Below are 23715 nucleotides of genomic sequence, written 5' to 3'. Positions count from 1 at the left end.
GTTCATAAACAATGAAACTTGCAACACTAAAAAAATAAAATAAAATAAAATAAAATAAAATAAAATAAAATAAAATAAAATAAAATAAATACATTGTTTGTTACAGTTAACTACTGCTGCATCAGACCTGTAGGGGTTACTCAAATGGCTGTGGGCTGAAATCACCTGGAACAAAAACTCCCATGTCAGGGCTAGTCAACCAGAACACTTAAGTGTTGGTACTTCTTTAGTTCTTACATGACAATGCAATCCTCCAAAAGCAAGTGTTTCAGTGAACAAGATGAAAGCTGTGTGGACATTCATGACCTAGCCTCAAGATGTCACCTAGCATCAGCTTGTAGTATTCTATTGGTTGAAGCAGTCACAAGCCTGCTAAAAAAATTCAAGAGGAGGAGACAAAGACCCCCAACTCTGGATAGGAGGAATGCCAAAGAATTTACAGCCATCTTTTAAAACTGCCACACTACCGGGGAACTGGCTGGCTCAGTTGGAGGAGTGTGTGATTCTTGATCTCAGGGTTATGAGTTCAAGCCTCATGTTGGGTGTAAAGATTACTTAAATAAAGAAGCTTAAAAAATCCAAAAACTACTTTTTTTTTTAAGATTTTATCTATTTATTTTAGAGAGAGAGTGAGAGCATTAGAGGGGAGAAAACCAGAGGGAGAAACACACTCCCCATGGAGCAGGGAGCCAGATGTGGGACTCAATCCCGGGACTCCAGGATCATGACCTGAGCCAAAGGCAGTCGCTTAACCAACTGAGCCACCCAGGTACCCTGCCACACTACTTTTTAAGTTTCAGTTTTCAATTGTTTTCTGCCAGTATAAAAATACAATAGATATATGCATATTGGCCTTATAGCCTGGAGTTCTATATTTATTAATAGTTCTAGTAGGCTTATTTTTTCTTTTGTACATTCCTGAGAGTATTTTAGGTAAATAATCTACAAATAAAGACAGTTTTATTTCTTCCTTTCCAATCTTTACTATTCGCTTGTTTGTTTTCTTCTTGTGCTAGCTTGGACTACTAGTGGAATGTTGAGTTTAATGTAAGTGGTGTGAGTGAAGGAATATTCTTGTCTTGTTCCTCGCTATTAGGGGGAAAATATTTAACATTTCATTGTTAGCTGTATGTTTTTTGGAGTTTTCCTTTATTAGACTAAGTTTTCTTCTATTCTTAGTTTGTAGAAAGTTTTATTGTTAATTATAATATTTGGTCAAATGCTTTATTGCATTTATTTTATTATTATTTTTTTTAAATTTTAAAAGATTTTACTGATTTATTTGACAGACAGAGATCACAAGCAGCAGAGAGAGAGGAGGAAGCAGGCTCCCTGCTGAGCAGAGAGCCCGATGTGGGGCTCGATCCCAGGACCCTGGGATCATGACCTGAGCTGAAGGCAGAGGATTTAACCCACCGGCCAGGCGCCCCTGCTTTATTGCATTTATTGAAAAGATTATGTATGCATATATTTTATATAAATATACATTTATATAAAGACATATAGATTTTCTCATTTATTGTTAATATGATGAATTACACTGATAAATTTTCAAAGTGTTTTTTTTAAGATTTTTTTAAAAATTTATTTGACAGAGAGCATAAGAAGGCAGAGAGACAGGTGCGGGGTGGGGGGGAAGCAGGCTCCCTGCTGAGTAGAGAGCCCTAAATTTTCAAATGTTAATCGAGTAGGACTAATTGATTTGCTATTAGTTTTATCAGGATTTTGTTCTTATAGTCATGAGGAATACTGACCTATAATTTTCTTTTCTTATGAGATCCTTACTGTATTTTGGTTTCAGTGTAACACTTATTTAATAAAACAGGTTGAGAAATGTTTGTCTCCTCTAGTTTTCTGAAGACATGTGTATGATATATTTCTTCTTTATCTTTTTGTATTTTATTAGTTTTGCAGAAATATTATTTCTTCTTTAAATGTTGAAAACAATTCGTCAGTGAAACCATGTGAGTCTGGAGTTTTTTGGTTGAAGATTTTTTTCCTTTTAAATTACAAATTAAATTAAATAGATAAGGGCTATTCAGATTGTCTATTTCCCCTTGAGTCACTTTCAGTAAGCTGTATTTTTTTTTAAAATTTATTTATTTGACAGAGAGAGAGATCACAAGTAGGCAGAGAGGCAGGCAGAGAGAGAGAGAGAGGGAAGCAGGGTCCCCGCTGAGCAGAGAGCCCGATGCGGGGCTCGATCCCAGGACCCTGAGATCACGACCTGAGCCACCCAGGCACCCCAGTAAACTGTATTTTTTAGAGGATTTGTCCAGTTTATGTTGTTGAATTTATGTTATAAAGATGTTTATAGAGACACCTGAGTGGCTCAGATGGTTAAGTGTCTGCCTTCAGCTCAGATCATGATCCCAAGGTCCTGGAATTGAGCCCCATGGGAACAAAAAATGTTTAGGGGCGCCTGGGTGGCTCAGTGGGTTAAAGCCTCTGCCTTCGGCTCAGGTCATGATCCCAGGGTCCTGGGATCGAGCCCCGCGTCGGGCTCTCTGCTCAGCAGGGAGCCTGCTTCCTCCTCTCTCTCTCTGCCTGCCTCTCTGCCTACTTGTAATCTCTGTCTGTCAAATAAATAAATAAATAAATCTTTAAAAAAAATATGTTTATAATAATCCCTTATTTTTCTTTTAATGTCTACAGGAACTATAAAGCTATCCCCTTTTTATATCTGATGTTAATTTGAGTTTTTTTTCTCATTTTCTTGATCAGTCTTGCTAGGGGTTTATTCATTTTAAATATTAATTTTTTTCTATTTATTGATGTCTGTTCTTGTTTTTACTGTTTTTTTCTTTCTGCTTACTCTGGGTTTATTTTCCTCATTTTTTTCTAGTTTATGAAGTCAGAAACTTAGATATTGATTTTACACTACTCATTTTGAGATACTTTATCATTTCCTCTGTGATTTCTTCTTTGTCTTATAGGTGATTTAGAAGTATGTCGTTAAATTTCTAAATATTTGGGAATTTTATTTGTATCGATTTCTCATTTAATTCCATTATGTCAGATAACATTTTCTATAAGATTTTCATTTTTTGAAACCTTTAGACTTGGGGCACCTGGGTGGCTCAGTCAGTTGAGTGTCTGCCTTCAGCTCAGGTCATGATCCAGGGCCCTGGGATTGAGCCCCGCACCAGGCTCCCTGCTCGGTGGGGAATCTGCTTCACCCTCTACCTGCTGCGCCCCCTGCTCGTACTCTCTCTCATTCTCTGTCAAATAAATAATACGTCTTAAAAAAAATAAAGAAAGAAAAGCAAAGAAACCTTCCAACTTGGTTTTATGGCCCAGAATATGGTCCTCGTGCAGTCGAGAAGAACATATATTCTGCAGTTCTTGGGTAGTAGTCTACAAACGGTAAGTGGATCGGGCTGGTTGACAGTGTCATTGAAATCTTCTACACACTTGGTTTTTATCTGCTTGTTCTTATACTTATTGAGAGGTGTTAAAATCACCAGCTATCATTATTTTCCTGTTTATCTCTTTGGTTCTATTAGTTTTTGACTCATGTATTTTTTTTTCACTTAAAAAACTTATTTGAAATAATTTCTTCATTCTTCTGAAAAATATGTATTAGTGAAGTACAGTTGACATACAATGTTATATTCATTTTAGGTGTATAATACAGTGATTTGACAATGATTCATGTAATTTGAGCCTCTGTTATTAGGTATATATACATTAGGATTATTTTATCTTCCCAGAAATTGGTCCTTTCATGTTTATCAAATGGCCCTCTGGTTACACTTCTTGTCTTGAAGTCTGTTCTGTCTCACATTAATACAACCATTCCAGCCTTCTTATGCTCCGTGATTATATATATTCTCTACCCTTTCACTTCCAATCTGTGTCTTTGTATTCAGATAACCTCTCTTGTAGATAGCATATTGTTGGGTCTTGCTTTTTATTCAGTCTGGTAGTTTCTGCCTTTTAATATAAATGCTTAGTCCATTTAAACGTAATGTAATTATTGATATGACTGACTTTAAGTATAGCATTTTGCTTTTTAAAAAAGTTTAATTTGATTTTGTGTTTTTGGTTCAGTTCTATAGCATTATGATTCGGTATTTGCATACATTGTAAAATGAAAACCACAAGTCTGTTAACATCTATCACCTTACACAATTACAAACTTTCTTTTCTTGTGATGAGAACTTTAAAGATTTACTCTCTTAGCAAGTTAAAAATGTGCAATACAGTATTATTAAATATAGTCACAAGCTGTATTTTTCCATGACTTATAAATTTTATAACTGAAAGTTTTTTTGACCCCTTTCCCCACACCCCACCTCTGGCAACCATCAATCTGTTCTCTGGATCTATGAGATTGGCTTTGTTTTTTTTTTTTTTTGTTTTTTTTTTTTTTTTTGGTTTTGTTTTTTTTAGATTCCACATATAAGTGGGATCATACAGTATTTTTCTTTCTCTGCTTGACTTACTGCTTCTTTTGGCAGCCTAACACAATACCATTTTATTTTCTTATATTTCTTTTTAAAAATTTTTAATTAAAAAATTTTTTTTAATTTGAATATAGTTGACACACAATGTTACATTAGTTTCAGGCTTATGACGTAGTTCAACTTCTCTATATGTTATGCTATGCTTACCACCAGTGGAGCTACCACCTGTCACCATACACTTCTATGATATCACTGACTATATTCTTTAAGCTGTGCCTTTGATTTCCACTTGTTCAATTTAAAATTTTGTGTGTGTGTGTGTGTGTGCGTGCGCGCGCGCAAAAAGGTGGTTCTATTAAAGCATTGGGATGGGACCTATGGGCAGAAAGAGCTGCCTAAAAACAATTTTTATTCTGTTTTTCTTTCCTGTCCTCTTATTGGTTGATAAAATAATTTTTAGTATTTCATTTACTTTATAAATTCTGTTTACAGCTATTGCTCATGATGGGGATCTTGTTTTAAAAGTAAGAACATGGGAATCAGATGGAATAATTAAATTCATTGAGAACAATATTCATCAATAAGGCTATAAAGCTGTTTATGGAGACCTACATGAGAAGCAAAATTGAAACACGTGAGTCATGGCTAACAATCTAGAGCTGAACCTGCAAGCATTTGGATATTCTCCTTGAATGAGCTATAAGATGTAGATCTTTGTATCACTGTCCTTCCTTCAAGGTACTCAGTATGTGAGCAATTTCTATGTTCACTCATTTGTTCAAACTTTATTTCCTGAAATGCCCACCGTGTTCAAGGTGACGTAACCATATCCAAGTTTAAAAGATGAATGAGAAAAGATTCCTAACTTCAATAGCATACAATTTAGTCGAAGGGATAGGACAGGCACAGAAATAACTAATTCTTATAAAGCACAAAGTATAGTATCTGACATATAGTTCAATAAATGTTAGTAATAAAATTTTAAATCCTTACTATGCATATAATAATGTGTTAAGTACTCTAAATAAAAATACAAAAAAAAATCCCTAATATCAATGTGGAAGAATACTCTATCTTACTAGAGGCTGGCAGGGGGATCATCAGGCCTCTTATGAACAAGGTGGCATTTAAGCTGGTTGTTGAAAGATGGGTAGAATTCTAATAGAGATGTAAGCAGAAGGCATAACAAGAAATGGAAAAATGAGAAAATGTAAGGAGGCAGGAATATGTACGTGAGTGTTTAAGAACTAGTGAGTATTTCACATGTAAACACAGGATTCATACAGGTAAAAGTCTATAGTAAGGCTGGAAAGTGGGTTGGACCCAGGCTATCAAGTACCTTACACACTAGACTAAGAAGCTGGAAGTTAATTCAGTAAGCAATAGTTAGGTTTCTGAACAGGGAAATTAAGTGATGAGAGTGATACTTTATGAAGCTTTATTTGGAAGCAGCACATAAAGTCTACAGGATGCAGAGGCTAGGGCAGAGCCTCCCTACCAGGTATGTCAAGAACGGGTTAGAGGTGCACTTAAAAATGAATCTCTTTAGCCCTCAGGGCTCTGGGGGTTTAGCACAGCTGTAACCTCAAGGCCTGTCATGTCTAGCTGTAAGGAGTTGTGATTTTTTATCTCAGTATGCTATACAAATTTTTATAATTTTCTAAGCGTGCTATGATGTGAAAGCAGCACTAAACCCCCAAACCAGAGAAGACCAGGAAGGGTAGTAATATAGACATGATGCCATGAGCAACTGAATGGCCTTTGGGGGGACAATGGCAGGAATGAATATGAGACTAATGGATGGGAGAAACATCATGAAGGCAGAATTAGCAGGATGTAGATTGACAGTACAGAAAATAGGCTTTAAAATATCTGTGGAGAAATTCCAAGGTCTAGGGTACAGAGAAGCTAATAGGTAGGTAGTAGAGGTATAGAAAGTTGAGAAAAGAAACTCTGATATCCAAGCTACTAGTATGGAGGTTGAAATAACTGAAGATGGTGGCCAGGAGAAAGGCAATTATAATCATTTTTTCTTACTGAGCACCTCCAAAACCTTCAAGAAAGATGTAAGTCTCTTAGGAATAAACACGACTGCTCAGGAACCTCATGCTCGCTCGAGTCCTTCTCTCTGGCTTCCAGCACTGATAAAACACTCTTAAGGGGATGGGATAGACACGGGTGAAGGAGGGGATGCTTGTGCATAGGCCACAGCTGACATCAGAGTTGCAGAGGAAAGAGGGAAAGAGGGCATGAGTACGAGAGGGAGTTGGATTCCATTTTATCTCCCACCCCCATTTCTTAAACATATCTTAAATACCCTTTACATAGTTTTTCGAAGAAAGCTGAGGTTTAGGACATACACAGAGTTGTGCTGCCATAGACACCATTTCATTTTACCTGACTATGGAGTGGAAAAAAAAAAACACCCAAACATTATGATGAGGAGGTTTCTAACCATACGAACTCTACAACATGGAGTGGGAGCCATGGCTGTACTGGTTTTTTTGAACTCTACAGAGAGGACTAGAAGCACTACTACCTTGAGTACAAGAAAAATGTATTCTATTTGGAAGCGAGAGTGAGAATTTTTAGAGGGAAAGGAGAAAAGAAGTAGCAGTTCCTGTAGGAATTTTCATTTTTTCAAGTAAAATCTTTTCTCTGTTAACTGTACCCTGTGGGACATCAGTTATGGCACATTTGGTTTTGGCAATGTGATAAAAATCATCATTTCTAGGACACACTCTAGGTAAACTTGGGCTCCAAAGCTTCCACCTTTCGCCTTCTGAGCTCCCCATCTGTACCTTTGTGGAGATTCTCCAGGGGCTCCAGGACTCCCCTCCGGAAGGAGGCCATGGGGTCTTGGACACAGGACCGAAGGCTCAGCATGCTCTGTAAGTGAGGCTCCCGAAGCAGCTGCTCCCGGTAGGCCGTCAGCTGAGGTGAGCGGCAGAGCAGGGCAGCGACATTGTGGACGAATTCTGGGACCAGGCAGGTGTAGGCGTTATCTGCTTGGCAATAGTGATAGGCAACCACCTACAGCAGAGAGATGAAAATGCCAACAGGTTTGTCAGGAGCAAGAGCAGCAGCCACGGTTACCGTAGGATCATTCTCTAACTCGGTCTTCCATCTCCCCATTCCACAACTTTTTCAAGTAAAAACAAAAGCTGCTATCTCAGAAACGGCCTGTTTTACCTAAGACAGAAATTTGGTACAGTATTTCTACTGAATACACATATAATTAAAATTTATAAATGCAAACTGAGTTTTGGATGATAAGATTCCTTTGCAGAATTTGGGTTTTAGATTTTAAGAAATGGGAAACAAGCCTGACAATAAAGATTTACATTTATCTCTCTAATATTTATTCAGCATGGAACAGTACAGGAAAATTTCTAATCTTGTAGTACCAAAGCGTTAGGACTAAAATGACCCCAGAGAACCCATGTTAATCTCAATAAACACATATAACTTATTAAGTCCTTACTTTTTAAAATTAATGTTGTAAATAGCTTTATTTATTTTTTTTTAAATATTTTATTATTTATTTGACAGACAGAGATCACAAGTAGACAGAGAGGCAGGCAGAGAGAGAGGAGGAAGCAGGTTCCCTGCTGAGCAGAGAGCCCGATGTGGGGCTCGATCCCAGGACCCTGAGATCATGACCTGAGCCGAAGGCAGAGGCTTTAACCCACTGAGCCACCCAGGTGCCCCTGTAAATAGCTTTATAAAAAATAATTCAGATTTAGGAATTATCATTAGTATTTTCTAGCGCCCAGAGACAACCAGAATTAGATGGCAGGAAAAAGGAAATGACTGAGATTTTTGTTAGCTGCAGGTCTTATATTCAAAGAACTTAGAAAATGTGTGAGTCTTAATATCATCCATCCGTCTGGGCTGTCTGGCTGGAGCCTGGTTTTAACCTCTGGGTTTTTTGTTTGTTTGAATTTGCACAGAGCTCACTCCATATCTTCTGGCTGTTCTCTTTGCCTCAAAGTAAGTGCAGAGGGTGATTTTAATCTACAGCACTCTGTTGGCTCAGTACTACCCATGGAAGTAACAAGACTGAAGAGGTAACATGAAATTGGCAGGGGAGAGTCAGCCTGAACGTATGGAAACCACCTGGCACGGTGCTCAGCACAAAGAAGATGCACAGCAATGTCAGCTGACACTGCCATCACCATCATTGCCCTACCCCCTCTCCATCGCCATCAACATCATCCAAGTTCTGTATACTCCTTCTTTTCTGGCTGCTGGCTTTGTGCCTTTAGGCAGATGAAAACTGCCCTGGGAGCAGCCATCCACCAAAGTGTTCTATTTTTTTTTTTTTTTTGAAGATTTTATTACTTATTTGACAGAGAGAGACACGGCAAGAGAGGGAACACAAGCAGTGGGAGTGGGAGGGGAGAAGCAGGCTTCTCACTGAGCAAGGAGCCTGATGTGGGGCTCTATCCAGGACTCTTGGGATCATGACCTGAGCTGATGGCAAACACTTAAGAACTGAGCCACCCAGGTACCCCTAAAGTGTTCCGTTTTGAAAAGACTCCCAATCTACAGGTCACTCTTGCTCTTTAACAAATACTAGAAATGTCACTTTTTTTCTTTAAAAACCCGAAATCCTTCTCATTAGGCACACAGAGAAAATTTTAATATGGGAAATGTTACTATCCATAGACAGCTGAGGACAGAAATTGCTTGTGAGTGAAGCAATGAGATGTGATCATAATTTGGAATTGGAAGTGAGAAGTTACATTTTAAAAATCTCCACTCTTGGGTGCCTGGGTGGCTCAGTGGGTTAAGCCTCTGCCTTCAGCTCCGGTCGTGGTCTCAGGGTCCTGGGATCGAGTTCCGCATCCGGCTCTCTGCTCAACGGGGAGCCTGCTTCCTCCTCTCTCTCTGCCTGCCTCTCTGCCTACTTGTGATCTCGCTCTCTGTCAAATAAATGAATAGGATCTTTAAAAAAAAAAAAAAATCTCCACTCTTTCCTTTAGATAGACTGGTCACTGCTTTATTATACCTTTCTTTTTTTTTTTTTTTTAAAGATTTTATTTATTCATTTGACAGACAGAGATCACAAGCAGAGAGGCAGGCAGAGAGAAAGAGAGGGAAGCAGGCTCCCCGCCGAGCAGAGAGCCCGATGCGGGGCTTGATCCCAGGACCCTGAGATCATGACCCGAGCCAAAGGCAGACGCCCAACCCACTGAGCCACCCAGGTGCCCCTTATTATACCTTTCTTAAGCACAATGTAAAGAGCCAAAGAGAAAACCTAGCAGCAGCTGATCTCTCCTCTCAATGAACAGTGAAGGTCAGTGGTTATATCCACATGGATACAAATATCCACTTCACAACGAGCAAACAGCAAATCTCTGAATCAATAAGAACTTTCATCATATTTTACCTTCCACATGTCGAGGTGAAGCAAAGCTGAGCAAATCAGCTGGAACTTACCCTTTACCTAAAGTAACGGGATAGAAGTTTTAAGATAAAAATTCTGAAATTTAGGAAGAGGTTTCTCTTATTGATTTTATTAAAAATCATCTGTGCTCTAGGCTGAATGAGGTTTTATCTAACAAAGGACACTGCGAAAGCTACCCCTTCTGGGGCTACCTTTCTTTCTTTTAGTTTGAAATATTTCTTCAGCATTCCAAATATAAAGTCTCGACTGCTTTGCAGAATTCAGGTAGAAAGACCATTCAACATTTTCATGAAATTTGCACTGTGGCTCAAAATGGGTTATTTACTAGACATTTCAAAGCAGTTTGGCAGTATATGTACATAGAACATGCACACGTAGTAATCAATAAACACAGGTTCATTTGTCAAACCTATCTGGTGCTTCCTCCAAATTGTGTGTTGACATCATCTACGACTTTTCCTACATATACAAATAGGAAACAAGTCTGCTAATGTAGTTTTTCCCTTCAGTCTCTCATTGCACCAGTGTTCAATGGTATTAGATTTTTCCTGCAGCTTTGAGAAAATTACCATGGCCACTTGTGTTCAATCACTATCATGTCAGCTTCTTGGAAATGATTCAGAATTAGTCTACCCCCAATAAATTAGCAGGTAGAATCTTTTTCCTTGAATTCTTGTCTCTCATGATGACTTGTTGAAATTTCATTTTCAGCTATGCCTCTCTTATTATTAACTTCTCTCCATGTCAAGTTTTTCTGTTAAATCCCTAGACTTTTTATTAAAATAATTCTAGTCAAAATATGTCAGATATGACCAGAATTGTATTAATTCTTTGGGAAAGACAGAGAGTAAATTTTACTTATTTATTTTTTTAGAGAGGCAGAGGAAGGGAGGGGCAGAGGGAAAGGAGAATCTTAAACAGGTTCCACACTGGGTGCAGAATCTGATGCAGGGCTTGATCTCATGACCTGGAGATCATGACCTGAGCCAAAATCAAGAGTAGGACACTTAACTGACAGAGCCTCCCAGACACCCCAATAGAAAGTAAATTTTAGATTACTTCTATGAGGAAAGAAAGAAAAGGCAGGTTTGTAGGCTATAGACAAAAGAAAAGACTAAGGGCAGCCTGGGTGGCTCAGTGGGTTAAGCCTCTGCCTTCCGCTCAGCTCATGATCTCAGGGTCCTGGGATTGAGCCCCGCACTGGGCTCTCTGCTCAGTAGGGAGCCTGCTTCCCCCCCTCTCTCGGCCTGCCTCTCTGCCTATTTGTGGTCTCTCTCTCTCTGTCAAATAAATAAATAAAATCTTAAAAAAAAAAAACTTTGATATGGGACCTCTGGCTAGCTCATTCTGTGGAGCATGAAACTAGAGCTTGGGGATGTGGGTTTAAGTCATACACTGGGTGTAGACATTACTTAAAAAATAAAATCTTAAAGAAAAAAATAAAAAGCTTTGATTTAGTGCTGTATATAAGAAATCATAAGATGAAGTATAATCCTCATCAAAGGGCCTAATCAAATGATTGACTGGCTGCAAACCTGTCAGGCTCCAGTTAAAAATCCCAGACCTTTACTCTCCAAAGACTGTTTTCTACTTGAAATGAATAATCTGTGACAGGATTAAGCTAATCTCACATAAAGAAAAGGACAGCTCTGACTATCTGGAATTCAGCTGGAAATAAAAACTTGATTTACATAATGACTGGCACTTGTACTATTTAAATTCTCCCTTCAGGTCTGCTCTCATATTCTTACTCCAGGTCTCATTTTCATGACTCCTTGAATTTCCTCATCCCCACCTGAATGATTCCAAGCTCAGCACATCCCTTCCAACACTTTAGTGTGGCTTCTAATATTTCCAGGGACCTGGAGGTTTAGTATGAGTAAGGACCTTTGCTTGCCTTTCTTAGTCCCTCAACTCTGACTCTAATCCTTACCCTGGGGCTGGAGGCTAAGAATAGCCTCCAGACTTGGGTTCTGCCTCAGTAATTTTCCAGCGTGGAGATCTACTTTTTTTTTTTTTTGGCAGTAGGACTTTTATTTTTTAACTTTTTATTTTGAACTAATTTTAGACTTACAGAAATGTTGCAAAGTAGTACACAGAGTTTCTGTATATCCCTCACCCAGCTTCTCTTTTTATTAATATCTTACATAATCATAGCGTAATTATCAAACCTAGGAAATAACACTGGCACAACATTACTAACTAAAGGCATTATTCAAATTTTACCAGTTTTCCACTAATGTCCTTTTTTCTGTTCCAAGATTCTTTCGGTCCCGTATCGCATTTAGTTGTTATTTCTCCTCACACTCCTGTGAGTGTAAGTCTGTAAGAGTTCCTCGGGCTTTATCTTTCATGACCTTGACACTTTCGAAGAGTACTGATCAGTTATTCTGGTGAATGTCAATTTGGGTTTGTCTAATGTTTTCTTCATAATCCAACTGAGATTTCTGGGCAAGAATACCACAAAAACAATGTTGTGTCCTTCTCAGTGGATCCCATCACGGGCCCGCGATGTTGACATGTTTTGTTACTGGCGACGCTGACCTTGATCAAGGTAAGGTAAAGGTTCCTGCCAGATTTGTCTACTATAAAGTTACTCTCTTTCTCTTTGTAGTTAATAAATATCCTGGGGGAGACACTTGGAGATAATGCAAATCCTGTTTCTCCTCAAATTTCTGCCCAATGATTTTAGTATCCATCAGTGGATCTTGTCTGCAACAACTACCATGTAGTGTTTGCCTGAGAGTGATGCTCTATTTCCTCCCCTTTTCCTTCTACATTTACTATCAGAATTCTACCGGAAGAGCGAGCTGTCCCTCCTCAAGCCTCATTTGTTTACTTGAGTGATTTTAAGTATGGATTTATTTTATTCCATTAGTTATATCCAGTACTATATTTATTTTGTTGTCACTTTGCTCCAGCTTCAGTCATTAGGATTTCCTTCTAGGAAATCTTAGAAATCCTTCCAGGTTGGTATCTGTGTTCTTTCAAGAAGCCCCCCATCTTCCCTACCCCCCATCCTTTTAAAAGCACTTTCTTATATTCTGGCACCATAACATGCTCCAGGATCATCTTAAATTTACTTGGCCCCAGACCTGGAATCATTTAACTTCTTCAGAGCCCTGGTTTCTTTTACTGGAGAATGGTGTTTATAAAACAAGATCTGAGCAGTAGGTGTGCTTAGTGCTATTGAAGTGCCTTTGATTTGGGGCCCTCTTGGTGGAGAGAGCTAGGAAATGCACATACAGACACTAATTCACACACAAAGATTAATCTATATTTCTGTATATCTCTCTAAATATATCTATAGAAGTAGCTATAGATACAGATATACATATTAAAAATTGTGAATATGCACTGATACCTCAGATTTCAATCCAGTGCCACCTGGCTCACTTTTGATTTCCCTTTCCTCATTTGTTAACTTCCTTCTCCAACAACGAGAAACCTGGGGTTGCTATTTACAATATTTTTATTTACTCGGTCCATTCTCTAGTACATACACGAAGGATTTTCAGAATTGTTAACCACACACTTATTAATCAGAATATAGCATTATGCACAGCTCTTTTTGTCTAGCCTTACAGTATTCAGTCAAGATGTTGTCTTCCAAACTGCGTTCTTCGGTGTGGTCATGTTACCCATTTGATACACAGTTAGGTCTGAGGCACCCGGGTGGCTCAGCTGGTTAAGCGTCCAACTGTTGATTTTGGCTCCAAATCTTGATCATGACCTCAGTGTTGTGAGGCAGAGCCTTGCACTGGGCTCCACACTCAGCATGACTTAGCATGGAGTCTGCATGGGATTCTCTCTCTCCCTCTACTCCCTCCCTGCTCACATGTGTGCACTCTCTCTCACTCTAAATAAAATGGATAAAATCTTGAAATACAGTGAGATTTATTTGTAAATGTTTGGATTCCACTTTGGGCTTCCCTGACCCCAACATACTTGTTGGTTTTAATCATGCTCTGGGTATGTGAAATATCACTATGTTTCTAGGAGTCACAGCTATACAAAAAGATACATGCAAAGGAGTGCCACATCTCTCTTCATCTTAATGGGTACCCCATTTCCATTACCCATTTCTTCCTATTCTCCATCCCACCAATCTGCTTTAGGTAACCAGTATCTTTTCCTTCTGGTTAATCCTTCCTGCATTTCTTTTGTACAAATAAGCAGATACATGTGTATTTTTATATATCTCTTTCTTTCTTACATGAAAGTTAGCATCCTGTAGTTGCTCCTTTGCACTCTCCTCCCCACCTAACATTACGTCCTGAAAATACCAATGATAATTACTGATGTACAAGAACCGGCATTAAGAACTTTATCTATCAAATCAAGAGGTTTTTCACAGACACTTTTATTTTTATTTTATTTTTTTTTTTAAAGATTTTATTTATTTATTTGTCAGAGAGAGAGAGGGAGAGAGAGAGAGCGAGCACAGGCAGAGGCAGAGGGAGAAGCAGGCTCCCCACCAAGCAAGGAGCCCGATGTGGGACTCGATCCCAGGACGCTGGGATCATGACCTGAGCCGAAGGCAGCTGCTTAACCAACTGAGCCACCCAGGCGTCCCCACAGACACTTTTAATTCACATATATTAGCTTACTTCATCAAAATACTAATTGATTTGAAAATCTTACTGAAAAGGCTTCTGCTTACTGGCCTGTTATAGTGAGAAGTAAGATTGCTGGCTTCTGCTCTATGCTTCCAAGAACAAACTTATATACTTAAAATGTAACACATGGCACAATTACTGGGATATTTAGGTGCCATTTCTTATACAACATTCACTATAAACTTAAAACTATCCTATCTCTAGCACAAACATGTGCATTTCTATTTTGCTTAAGGAGAAAGTAATCATGAAATTTAAAATATATTCCTTGAGTAAGTGTAAATAATCACTAATTTTCTACTCACAATATTTAACATTTTCCAAATCTTGAACATCAACATCAATTTTAATTTAAAGGGCCATTTCTTATATAAGGTTTAATATAAATTTGAGATATCTCATCTTTAGGCACAAAAAAGATTTATTTACATTTTGCTTAAGATAGACACGAAATCATGGACTTGAAAATGAGATTACTTCTTAAGTGTAGTCACTAATTTCCTACTAACTATATGTAACATTTTCCAAATATTGAACATAAACTTGATGAAAGAGAGACTAAGAAGTGACAATGTGGGGAGATGTAATTCCTGTAGCTCTTTTCAGCACTCATCACGATCTGACATATTACGTTTGTTTATTGGCTTTCTCCCACTCCAAGAACGTGGGCTACAAAACAGCAGGGACTGTGTCTGTTTTGTTCACTGCCTTAACTTTAGTCTTGTATTCCATGCATTCGAAACATCCATTCTAAAATGAGTAAGTTGATGATGATGATGACGATGATGGAAGCTCTTCAGCATTCAATGCATTTCCAAAGTGATATTTATTCTGATTCTTCTAAAGAAGAAGTGGGAGCTAGTTTATACAAAATATTTAGAAAAAAGCAGATGTCTTTTAAAGTTGCAGAGTTGAGGGAATGAATATGAGGGAAATCTGAGACTGTTTTCAGAAGCCCACTGTTAAGTAGGGGCGGTTAAAAATGTACTTGGGGGAAATACGCTGCTTTGAGCTCTGGGCTGGACTGGATTTCTATGAAGAAATTAGAACCTTATGATATTACAGATGACTCCCGGTTCCTCCTTACTAATTAACTATGACAAGAGATTTCTCTGAATATTGGAAACAGACACTTTAAAACTCTTGTTCGTCTCTTGAAAAACCTCAAAAATAAACCTCGACCTATAGGGATCTCTATCTATAATCTCAGATTATAATATATATGGTTGGAAAGTAGATGCACAATTCATAAATGACTCAACAGATAGAAGAAGGTGAAACAAATGCCCGCTGGAGGTAATGACAACAGGACTAGGCCAGATTATCTGTAAAACCTCAGAAAAGCACAGAAGTTAGAAGCACCAGGTACTATGGAAGATGGGGGTAAGGAAGGGAATTGAAAATACAGAAATTATTTGAAGTTTATATAAGGGGCAGTTAGATCTCCAGATAGCCACACCCACCTTGCCCAGCCAGGTGACTACCTTCCCCAACAGCCACAGGAAAGAGAATTATATTCATTAGAGAAACAAAACCAGGGCAAATAGACTTAGGGCTAGTAGACATAGAATAGGTAAGGGTCAAGGGTAGGACTGAAAACGATGCAGGGACTTAAGTAAGTCTGCATACTGAATGGTGAAACTCTAACTCTTCTCTTGCCAACTCTAGATATATACCCAGGATGTATATCCTCCAGGAAAGAGACAGGTGGAATTTTTTGCTAAAGAAGAATAGCACAAGGAAAAAATTTTATGAACACTGACTTTTGGGTGTTTCCAATAAAGGCTGGTGGGCTGTCTTACTGCTGTATAGTTAAGCTCTCTATACACATAAGCTTCCAATCAGTTTTCTAGTGCCTAAGTACTAAGGAAGAGATAAGAGAAAATACTCCATTTATAAAACAAGAACAGAATGCTGTGAAAAAGAAGGGAACAACTAGGGCCAAAGAAAGAATTATTGGAAATTAAAACTATGATAGCCAATCCTTGTGAAAGGATTAGAAGGTAGTGTTGTGAAATCTCTTAAACCAAAAAACAAAATAGAAAAATAAAAGTAGAATACAGGAAAGAAAGCTTAAGAAAACTAGAGTATCAGATTAAGGAATATAATTTTTTTTTAAGATTATTTATTTATTTATTTGACACACAGAGAGAAAGATCACAAGTAGGCAGGCAGAGAGAGAGGGGGAAGTAGGCTCCCCACTGAGCAGAGAGCCTGATTTGGGGCTCGATCCCAGGACCCTGAGGGATCAGGACCTGAGCCGAAAGCAGAGGATTAACCCACTGAGCCACTCAGGCGCCCCCAAGGAATATAATTTTTGATTAAAAAGAGTTGTAGAAGGAGAAAACAGAGCAGATAGTGTGATAAAATTATCAACAAGTAGTACAAAAACACTTCCCAGAATCAAAGAACATCTCCAGGGCTTACGAGGTACCAAAAGAATAAATGGAAAAAAGGCCCAAGGACAATGGTGATAAAAAAATAAGATCCTAAAAGTTTCTGGAAAGAAAATATGGATAAAGAATTAAGTATAAGGGATGCCTGGGTGGCTCAGTCAGTAAAGTTTCTGCCTGTGGCTCAGGTCATGGTCTCAGGGTCCTGGGATTGAGTCCAGCATCGGGCTCCTTGCTCAGCAGGGAACCTGCTTCTCCTTTTGCCTGCTGCTCCCCCTGCTTATGCTTGCTTGCTCTCTCTGATAAATAAATAAATAAATAAATAAATAAATATCTTTAATAAAAAAAAGAATTAGGAATAAAAATATCATTTAATAACAAAATTACTGGGGCACCTGGGTGGCTCAGTAGGTTAAGCCTCTCCCTTTGGCTTAGGTCATGGTCTCAGGGTCCTGGGATCTAGCCCCGCATCGGGCTCTCTGCTCAGCGGGGAGCCTGCATCCCCCCCTCCCCCGCCTGCCTCTCTGCCTACTTGTGATGTCCCTTTCTGTCAAATAAATAAATAAATCTTTAAAAAAGAAAAAGGCTACTGTTTAAAAGAAATAACAAAATTATTAGAAGCTCAAGTCAATGGAGCAATGCCTTCAAAATTCTGAGGGGAAATAATTTTTAACCTAGAATTACATTACATCAAATAAATAGTAATGTATGAGAATGGAATAATGATGCTTTTAGAAACATTAAATTTTAAAAACTTACCTCCCGTGCACTATTTCACGGTGCAGTGGCTACTGGCGGATGTGCTCCACCAAAATGAGAAATAAAGTCAAGAAAGAAGATGATGACATGGGATCAAACACAGATGAAAAGTAATGGGAATTTCCAGGATAAGAGCTAGGTGGTAAGCCTCAAGAGCATCCTAGGTCCAGGCTGAGTTTGATGGAAGGCTCTAAGCTCTCAGGGGAAATGCAACTGATGTGGAAAATTGTACTGAGAGGCATTTTACAAAGCTATTAAGGATTATGGATTATAGCTATAGATTTGAAAAAGAAAGCAAATTTTACTTTATTTTTAAATTTTTTTAAAATAAGCTACACACCCAACATGGGGCTTGAAGTCACACCTCTGAGATCAAGAGTCACATGGTCCCATGCTCTACCAACTGAGCCAGCCAGGTGCCCCCTGCCAAGAATAAGCAAAATTTAAAAAGAGGCATTTCATAACCCTAGGAAAAGCAAAATTGCTCAAGAAGGAAATGTTACCCTTGGTTCCACAATGAAACATATGTGCATAGTACTAATACTGAAACTACTATAAGGTGGATTCAGACAAAAATCATGATGTAATGGTACAGAGATGATGGAGGGAGGAAGGAAAGTTAAAGATCTAAAATTCTCGTCATCCATAAGAAGCAGCAAGAGATAGCGCATAAAACTGATGAAAAAAAATTACAGCAGTATAAGAATATTATTTAGAAACCGTGAAGGTAAAGATCAGAAGAACAGCCTCAGGGGTTGAAAGTGGCTACCTCTGGGGTGAGGAGGGGAAAAGAATTGCTGGTTTTTATTGTAAGTCTTTGAGCATTAACTGATTTTTGAAAATCAAGCAGGTGTTACTTAGATAAAAAAATAGAAGTTTAAAACCCAAACATATAAAAAAATATTATGAATGTATAGTATAGCAGGAAGAGTTTTGAAATAGTGGAATGAAAATAAACTACTGAGTGCTTATACTGTGATTTGGGTAAATCATATAACTTCTTTGAGTCTTAACTTCCTTATCTATTCATTATGGGACTCTGGTTATTTCTGAGGGCCTTTCAAACAGTAAGGCTTTCATTCTATAATGACAACATACTTTTCTAGGAACAGCATAGAAAGAGAAACTCTTCTCCATGGTCTCATGATATAGCTGTACACATTTCTGTCCACTTTGCCAAGGGTCCCCCTACCTTTGCCCCTTGAGGTCAAAATGGAACTGGCACGCCCGCACCCTGAAAACCCTATTGTACCTGCGAGGCTAGTCTCCGCATAGCCTCCTCCTGCCGCCTGCGCATCTCTGGGGTTCCTGGGCAGCTTCCACTGGGGATGGATGAGTGAGCTGAAGGTGGCTGTGTGAGTGGCAGTTCTCTGTTGGCATCCACATCTGGATTAAAAAGATGAGATGTTTGCATGAGATATTCATAAAACCCTGAATTAAAGGAAGACTGGTTAAATTCCATTTGTTCTATGATCCAGCAATTCTACTCCAAGAGAAATAAAAACTTAGGTCCACAGAAAAGCTTGTACGCAGGTGTTCAAAGAAGCAAGATTCATAACAGCACAAAAGTGAAAACAACCCAAATGCCCACCAACTGACAAATGGTTAAAATATGGAATATGGAATATCTATACAATGGAATATTACGCTCACTCGAAGAAGCCAGTTACAAAAGACCATCTACTGTATGATTCTCTCTACATGAAATTCACAGAGTAGAGAAATCCACATAGACAAAAAGTAAACTGGTGGTTATATAGGGGTGAAGGCAGGGAGTTAGGGGGAGAGTGGAGATTGACCACTAATGGGCATTTCTTTTAGGGGGAGACAAGAATGTTCTGATATTAGATGATGCTGATTGCTGTACAACTCTGTGAATATGCCAAAAAGCACTGAGTTGAACAATTTAAGTGGGTGAATTGCGTGGTATGTGAGTTGTAGCTTAATAAAGCTGTTTTTAAAAAAATCTCATTTGTTCACGTTATTTAGAAAATGTCTTATCTCCTACTAGAAATTATAGACTATATATATATGGATACAGATCACAATATAAAAATGGGTACCCAAATCAGGAGACTGTTTGATGGTTACTAGCCATGGAAAAGGAGGAGGAATAGGGGAAGGTAGTCCTCATTTAACTCCCGACCAGCAGGACTGAATTGAGACTTCTTCCATCCAGCTGGGAGAGTAAAATCTCTGGTCACTGGAGCCGAGTTCAGAATAACTGTAGGAGGACAGGAGTGGGAGGCAGCAGTGGAAAAAGACTGAAAATGTGTGAACTGAGGTAAAGCTCTGTGACTGTCACTGTATCATTTCTGTTGTTCACTTCTTCTCCCCACCCCACTCCCCTTTATCCGGTATTTGATTTTGTGGGCGATTAGTGCCTGAATACCCTGTCTTCTAGCTACTGCTTTTGGGAGATGCCTTCCTTTTCGTCAGGAGTAGCTTTACTCTCCACCTGGTACTCAGAGAACAGGAGAATAAGTTCAGAGGTAGGCAGTCAATGTGCACAGGAAACGGGCAAAACAGTCACTGCTTCTGAAGCGAACAGACTACGGAGGGTAGGGGTCACTTACTTAACAGCTCGCTGGGGGCCTGGCAGCTGTTAGCAAATGTCAAATCCAAACAATACCTACACTGAGACTTTTAGTGATCGGAAAAGATAGTCTTGTATTAGACAGAGCTTCCCTAACTACTGTACTGAGTATACTTGTAGTTAACGTAATAGAGCCTAAATTACACAACGGCTCTATTTTTACAAAATGTTTTTGTGCTTTGTGTGTCTGTGCTGGGGAGGGGGGTGGGTGATGACGGTGGTGGTGGAGACTGACGGGGGAGTCAGGTTTGGGAAGGGGTGTGGGTGGAAAGCAGGATGACAGGCTAGTGCCTGCCTTGACAGTTTTTCTGTACCTTCCCAGGAAAATGACAAGGAGGGGGCGGGCCGGGGGCTGAGTGTCTGTGGGGGAAAGACAGAGCCAGGCAGCGCAGGGCTGCAGGCTGAGCGGCTCCCATCTTTCACAGCGATGCTGCGCAGCGTGGAGGAGGCAGGGGCGGAAGGAAGAAGGCAGATGATGCAGAGATGGGAGCTGGGAGCTCCAACGATTTTCCACTGTGTTTTCGTTATTTCTACAACTCTATCATTGGTATCGCTGACGGGGGGGGGGGGGGTTAGGAAAGCCATTGGGAATTCAAATAAACCTATTTAAGCTTGATGTAAATTAAACTCTGTGGAAAAATTAAGCCATCTCTCCATACAGACATCATTTTTATTCATTAATGAAAGAAATTCTGCTGTTGCCAGTAAAACTCCCAGCGCCAGCTTACATAATAACAGATTAATGTGAAAAAAACAGCTCGCACACTTTATCAGTCACTTATTCTTGACCCTTCTTAAGGGCTAGTGGCTCTGGGAAGGCAGCAGAGGTAGGATGTAGTTTGGACTTGGGCAGATTACAACAGAAGTTATTTTGTACAAGGCAACTGCTGGTTCTGTGTGATTCCGATAAATACATAACACATATTCTATCTCCTCTGACACCATCTTCAAGTTTTGAAAGTTAACTATCAGGGCAAATCTACAGTCACAACATATGGACATTTATCTCAAGAATGGCAGCATCCTGCTATTTTTAGAGTACCTCTGGAGATAAAAGGCAATGGATGTCAGAGAATAACTTAAAGAACCACCTCTAAAGAACCTCTGCTTTAGGGAGCACATGGGCTATGTTCTGTTAACTCTTGTTCTCCCAGGTACCTTTCTCAGAAAGCAGCTCTTTCTGCCCTTGGGATTTATTCAGTCCTATAGGATTCTACCATTCCGTTATCTGCAACACTCATACACAGAGGAGTCAGAGAGACTATTAGCTATCTGGTTTTCTTTCTAACACACTCAAAGAGTTAACCTCTTGGATTACTCAGATAAGATGTAGTCTGGTGTGATATTTAAGTATTCAAAGGAAAATACTGGAATAGGTTCGAAAGTTAATTTCAACTACTTTTCAAGAAGATATGTTTTTAGAATCACAGAATTTTAACACAGGAACAAATCTTAAAGATCACTTCCTCATTTTACAGATGAGAAAACAGATTTTAAAAACTCAGAATTCTCAAGTTACAAAGTATGTGTAGTCACTTGAGTGTTGGGGCTCAAACTCTGGGCTCTTGGCTCCCATGACACAATGCCAATCTACCTAAGAAAAGCTTCCTAGAGAAATTAAGCATGCTACTGCTTGTGAGAAAGGAATTCTTCCATACCAATTTTTATCATACCCTGGTAAACAGGACTCTCAATTCAATGAGTTTTCTCTGTAGACACTAGTTCTTCTCCATGTGAGATATCCATTAAGTTAGCCAGAGGTAATCTGCCTACTGAATGAAAGGGGCTGCTAATTAATTTCATCAGGAAACCAGAATGTCTGGAGGATGTGAAGTGAGTTCCTATTAAGTTTCCAGCATGCACTACTCTGTAACTACTATGATCTCAAACCATTTCTACTGGTTGCTGTCTGAAAATTTGTGGTGAGCTAGATTATTGATTTGGGATAGCAGAGCAATAGTTTCTGGTTTTATTCTCTTACAACTAATAGAAACCAGGTAGACTGGTTATACATACAGGTTATATAGGAAGAACACCTATTTATTTCCTTTCTGCAGATGAGTTCCTCCAATAAGGAGAGGCAGGATAGCAAAGCAGATAAGACAGTGGGCTCTGACACAGACTGCTTAGGCTCAAATTCTTGTTTCACCATTTACTGGCTTTGAAACTTCTGAGGTCTACTTAACCTCTTTGAGCCTCGGATCACTGCTCTGTGACATGAAGATAACAGAACTACCTTACTGAGTTGATAAGAGGATTGGGTGAATTAATATTAGTTAAGATCTTAGAGAATGCCTGGTACTAAGGACCACATGAGTATTTTAAAAATAAACAAGATCCTGGTGGTGATCGTTGAGCTGCGCCCTCTCTGTGATGAAAGAAGTACGAATATATACGAGATCTCAGCATCTTTTCACAAGGAAGCAGGAGAAATCCTTCAAGGACACAATGAAGTTCAAGCCCAAGCAGCACAGTACTGACATCAAGAGCAAGGAACGGAGGCTGCAGACAGACTGTGCCTGCTCAGAATGAAAAGACCTGGGCCCCAGCAGAGCAGCAGCTGACGGTGATGGGTGCGAGCGGCAATTACAGGCAAGGCTGGAGTCGGTGTCCAAAGGACAGGCTAGCCGGAATGCCAGAAGGGAAGAGTCATAAATTTATTCCCAGAGAAAGGTTTTCTCAGTCACATTTAGGTGACTGCTAGATATGTGGGTTAAATATAAACAGAGTATTACATTCTTTCTCTCAACTCTGAATTAATGGTCCTCTTGAGCAAGTCAGGTTTTGCAGATCAGAAAATAAAAGGGTGTAAAGGCTTAATACGTCAGAAAAACTTTCAGCAACGAAGCAGGGAGTTCTTTAAAAAGGAATACGTACGTTTGGGGGAGGCATGTGGGCTGTCTGAGGCAATCTGTCTCATCCGTGTTCCATGGCAGCTGAGGGCCACCAGTCTGGAGATGATGGCAGTTTTGCCGAACCCAATGTTTCCCACAATCACTACTCCTTGGTTGACGCTGGCATTTGAACTCTGAAGTTGAGCATCTATTTCGTGGAAAACCCAATCTCGGCCAACAAACACTGACTCTGTAGTGATGCTGGGCACTTCAAAGAGCAGAGGCTTCAGGGAGATATCTGGAGGCCTATAAGGTGCAAAGTGAACTGGAAGGAACAATAAGAGAACACACAACTTAGGCCAAACTGTCATCATTGAAAGAAAAACAGAAGCAGAGCCGCACGGTTTAGGAGACTATCAGTTACAGTACAATGGCATCCTGGGTTATTCAGCAAATAATACAACTCAACTTCGCTTCTATGCAGATGAGCAACAGCAGGTGAACTAGGGTCATTTGATACTCTAGTTGGCAGAAAACAAACACAATTAAAATGCTAATGATTTATGGAACAGTCAGAAAGATAGGGTGATATTCAAAATTATTAAATAGTGGGGAGGGCCCAGCACCAGCACTCAGAATGGACGCCGAAGTAGTACAGAAGCAGGGTCCAGGCTTCCTTCTCTGCCTGGCAA

General features: G+C 39.3%; 1 protein-coding gene across 1 annotated transcript in view; it reads right to left on the bottom strand.

Moving 5' to 3' along the window:
• Nucleotides 1-23715, bottom strand: part of TANC2 (tetratricopeptide repeat, ankyrin repeat and coiled-coil containing 2) — a 372574-nt gene that overhangs the window by 74045 nt on the left and 274814 nt on the right. The window contains exons 10-12 of the mRNA XM_080825462.1: nucleotides 23067-23348; nucleotides 18846-18979; nucleotides 7211-7442 (exon numbers count right to left, since the gene is read on the bottom strand). Of these exons, the coding sequence (XP_080681588.1) occupies nucleotides 7211-7442; nucleotides 18846-18979; nucleotides 23067-23348 (648 nt within the window). The remainder of the gene's footprint in view (nucleotides 1-7210; nucleotides 7443-18845; nucleotides 18980-23066; nucleotides 23349-23715) is intronic.

Source organism: Martes martes, assembly GCF_963455335.1.
Source record: "Martes martes genome assembly, chromosome: 16".
Lineage (NCBI taxonomy): Eukaryota > Metazoa > Chordata > Mammalia > Carnivora > Mustelidae > Martes > Martes martes.
Note: the sequence above shows the minus strand (reverse complement) of the source record. Positions and strands in the feature narration are given on the sequence as shown.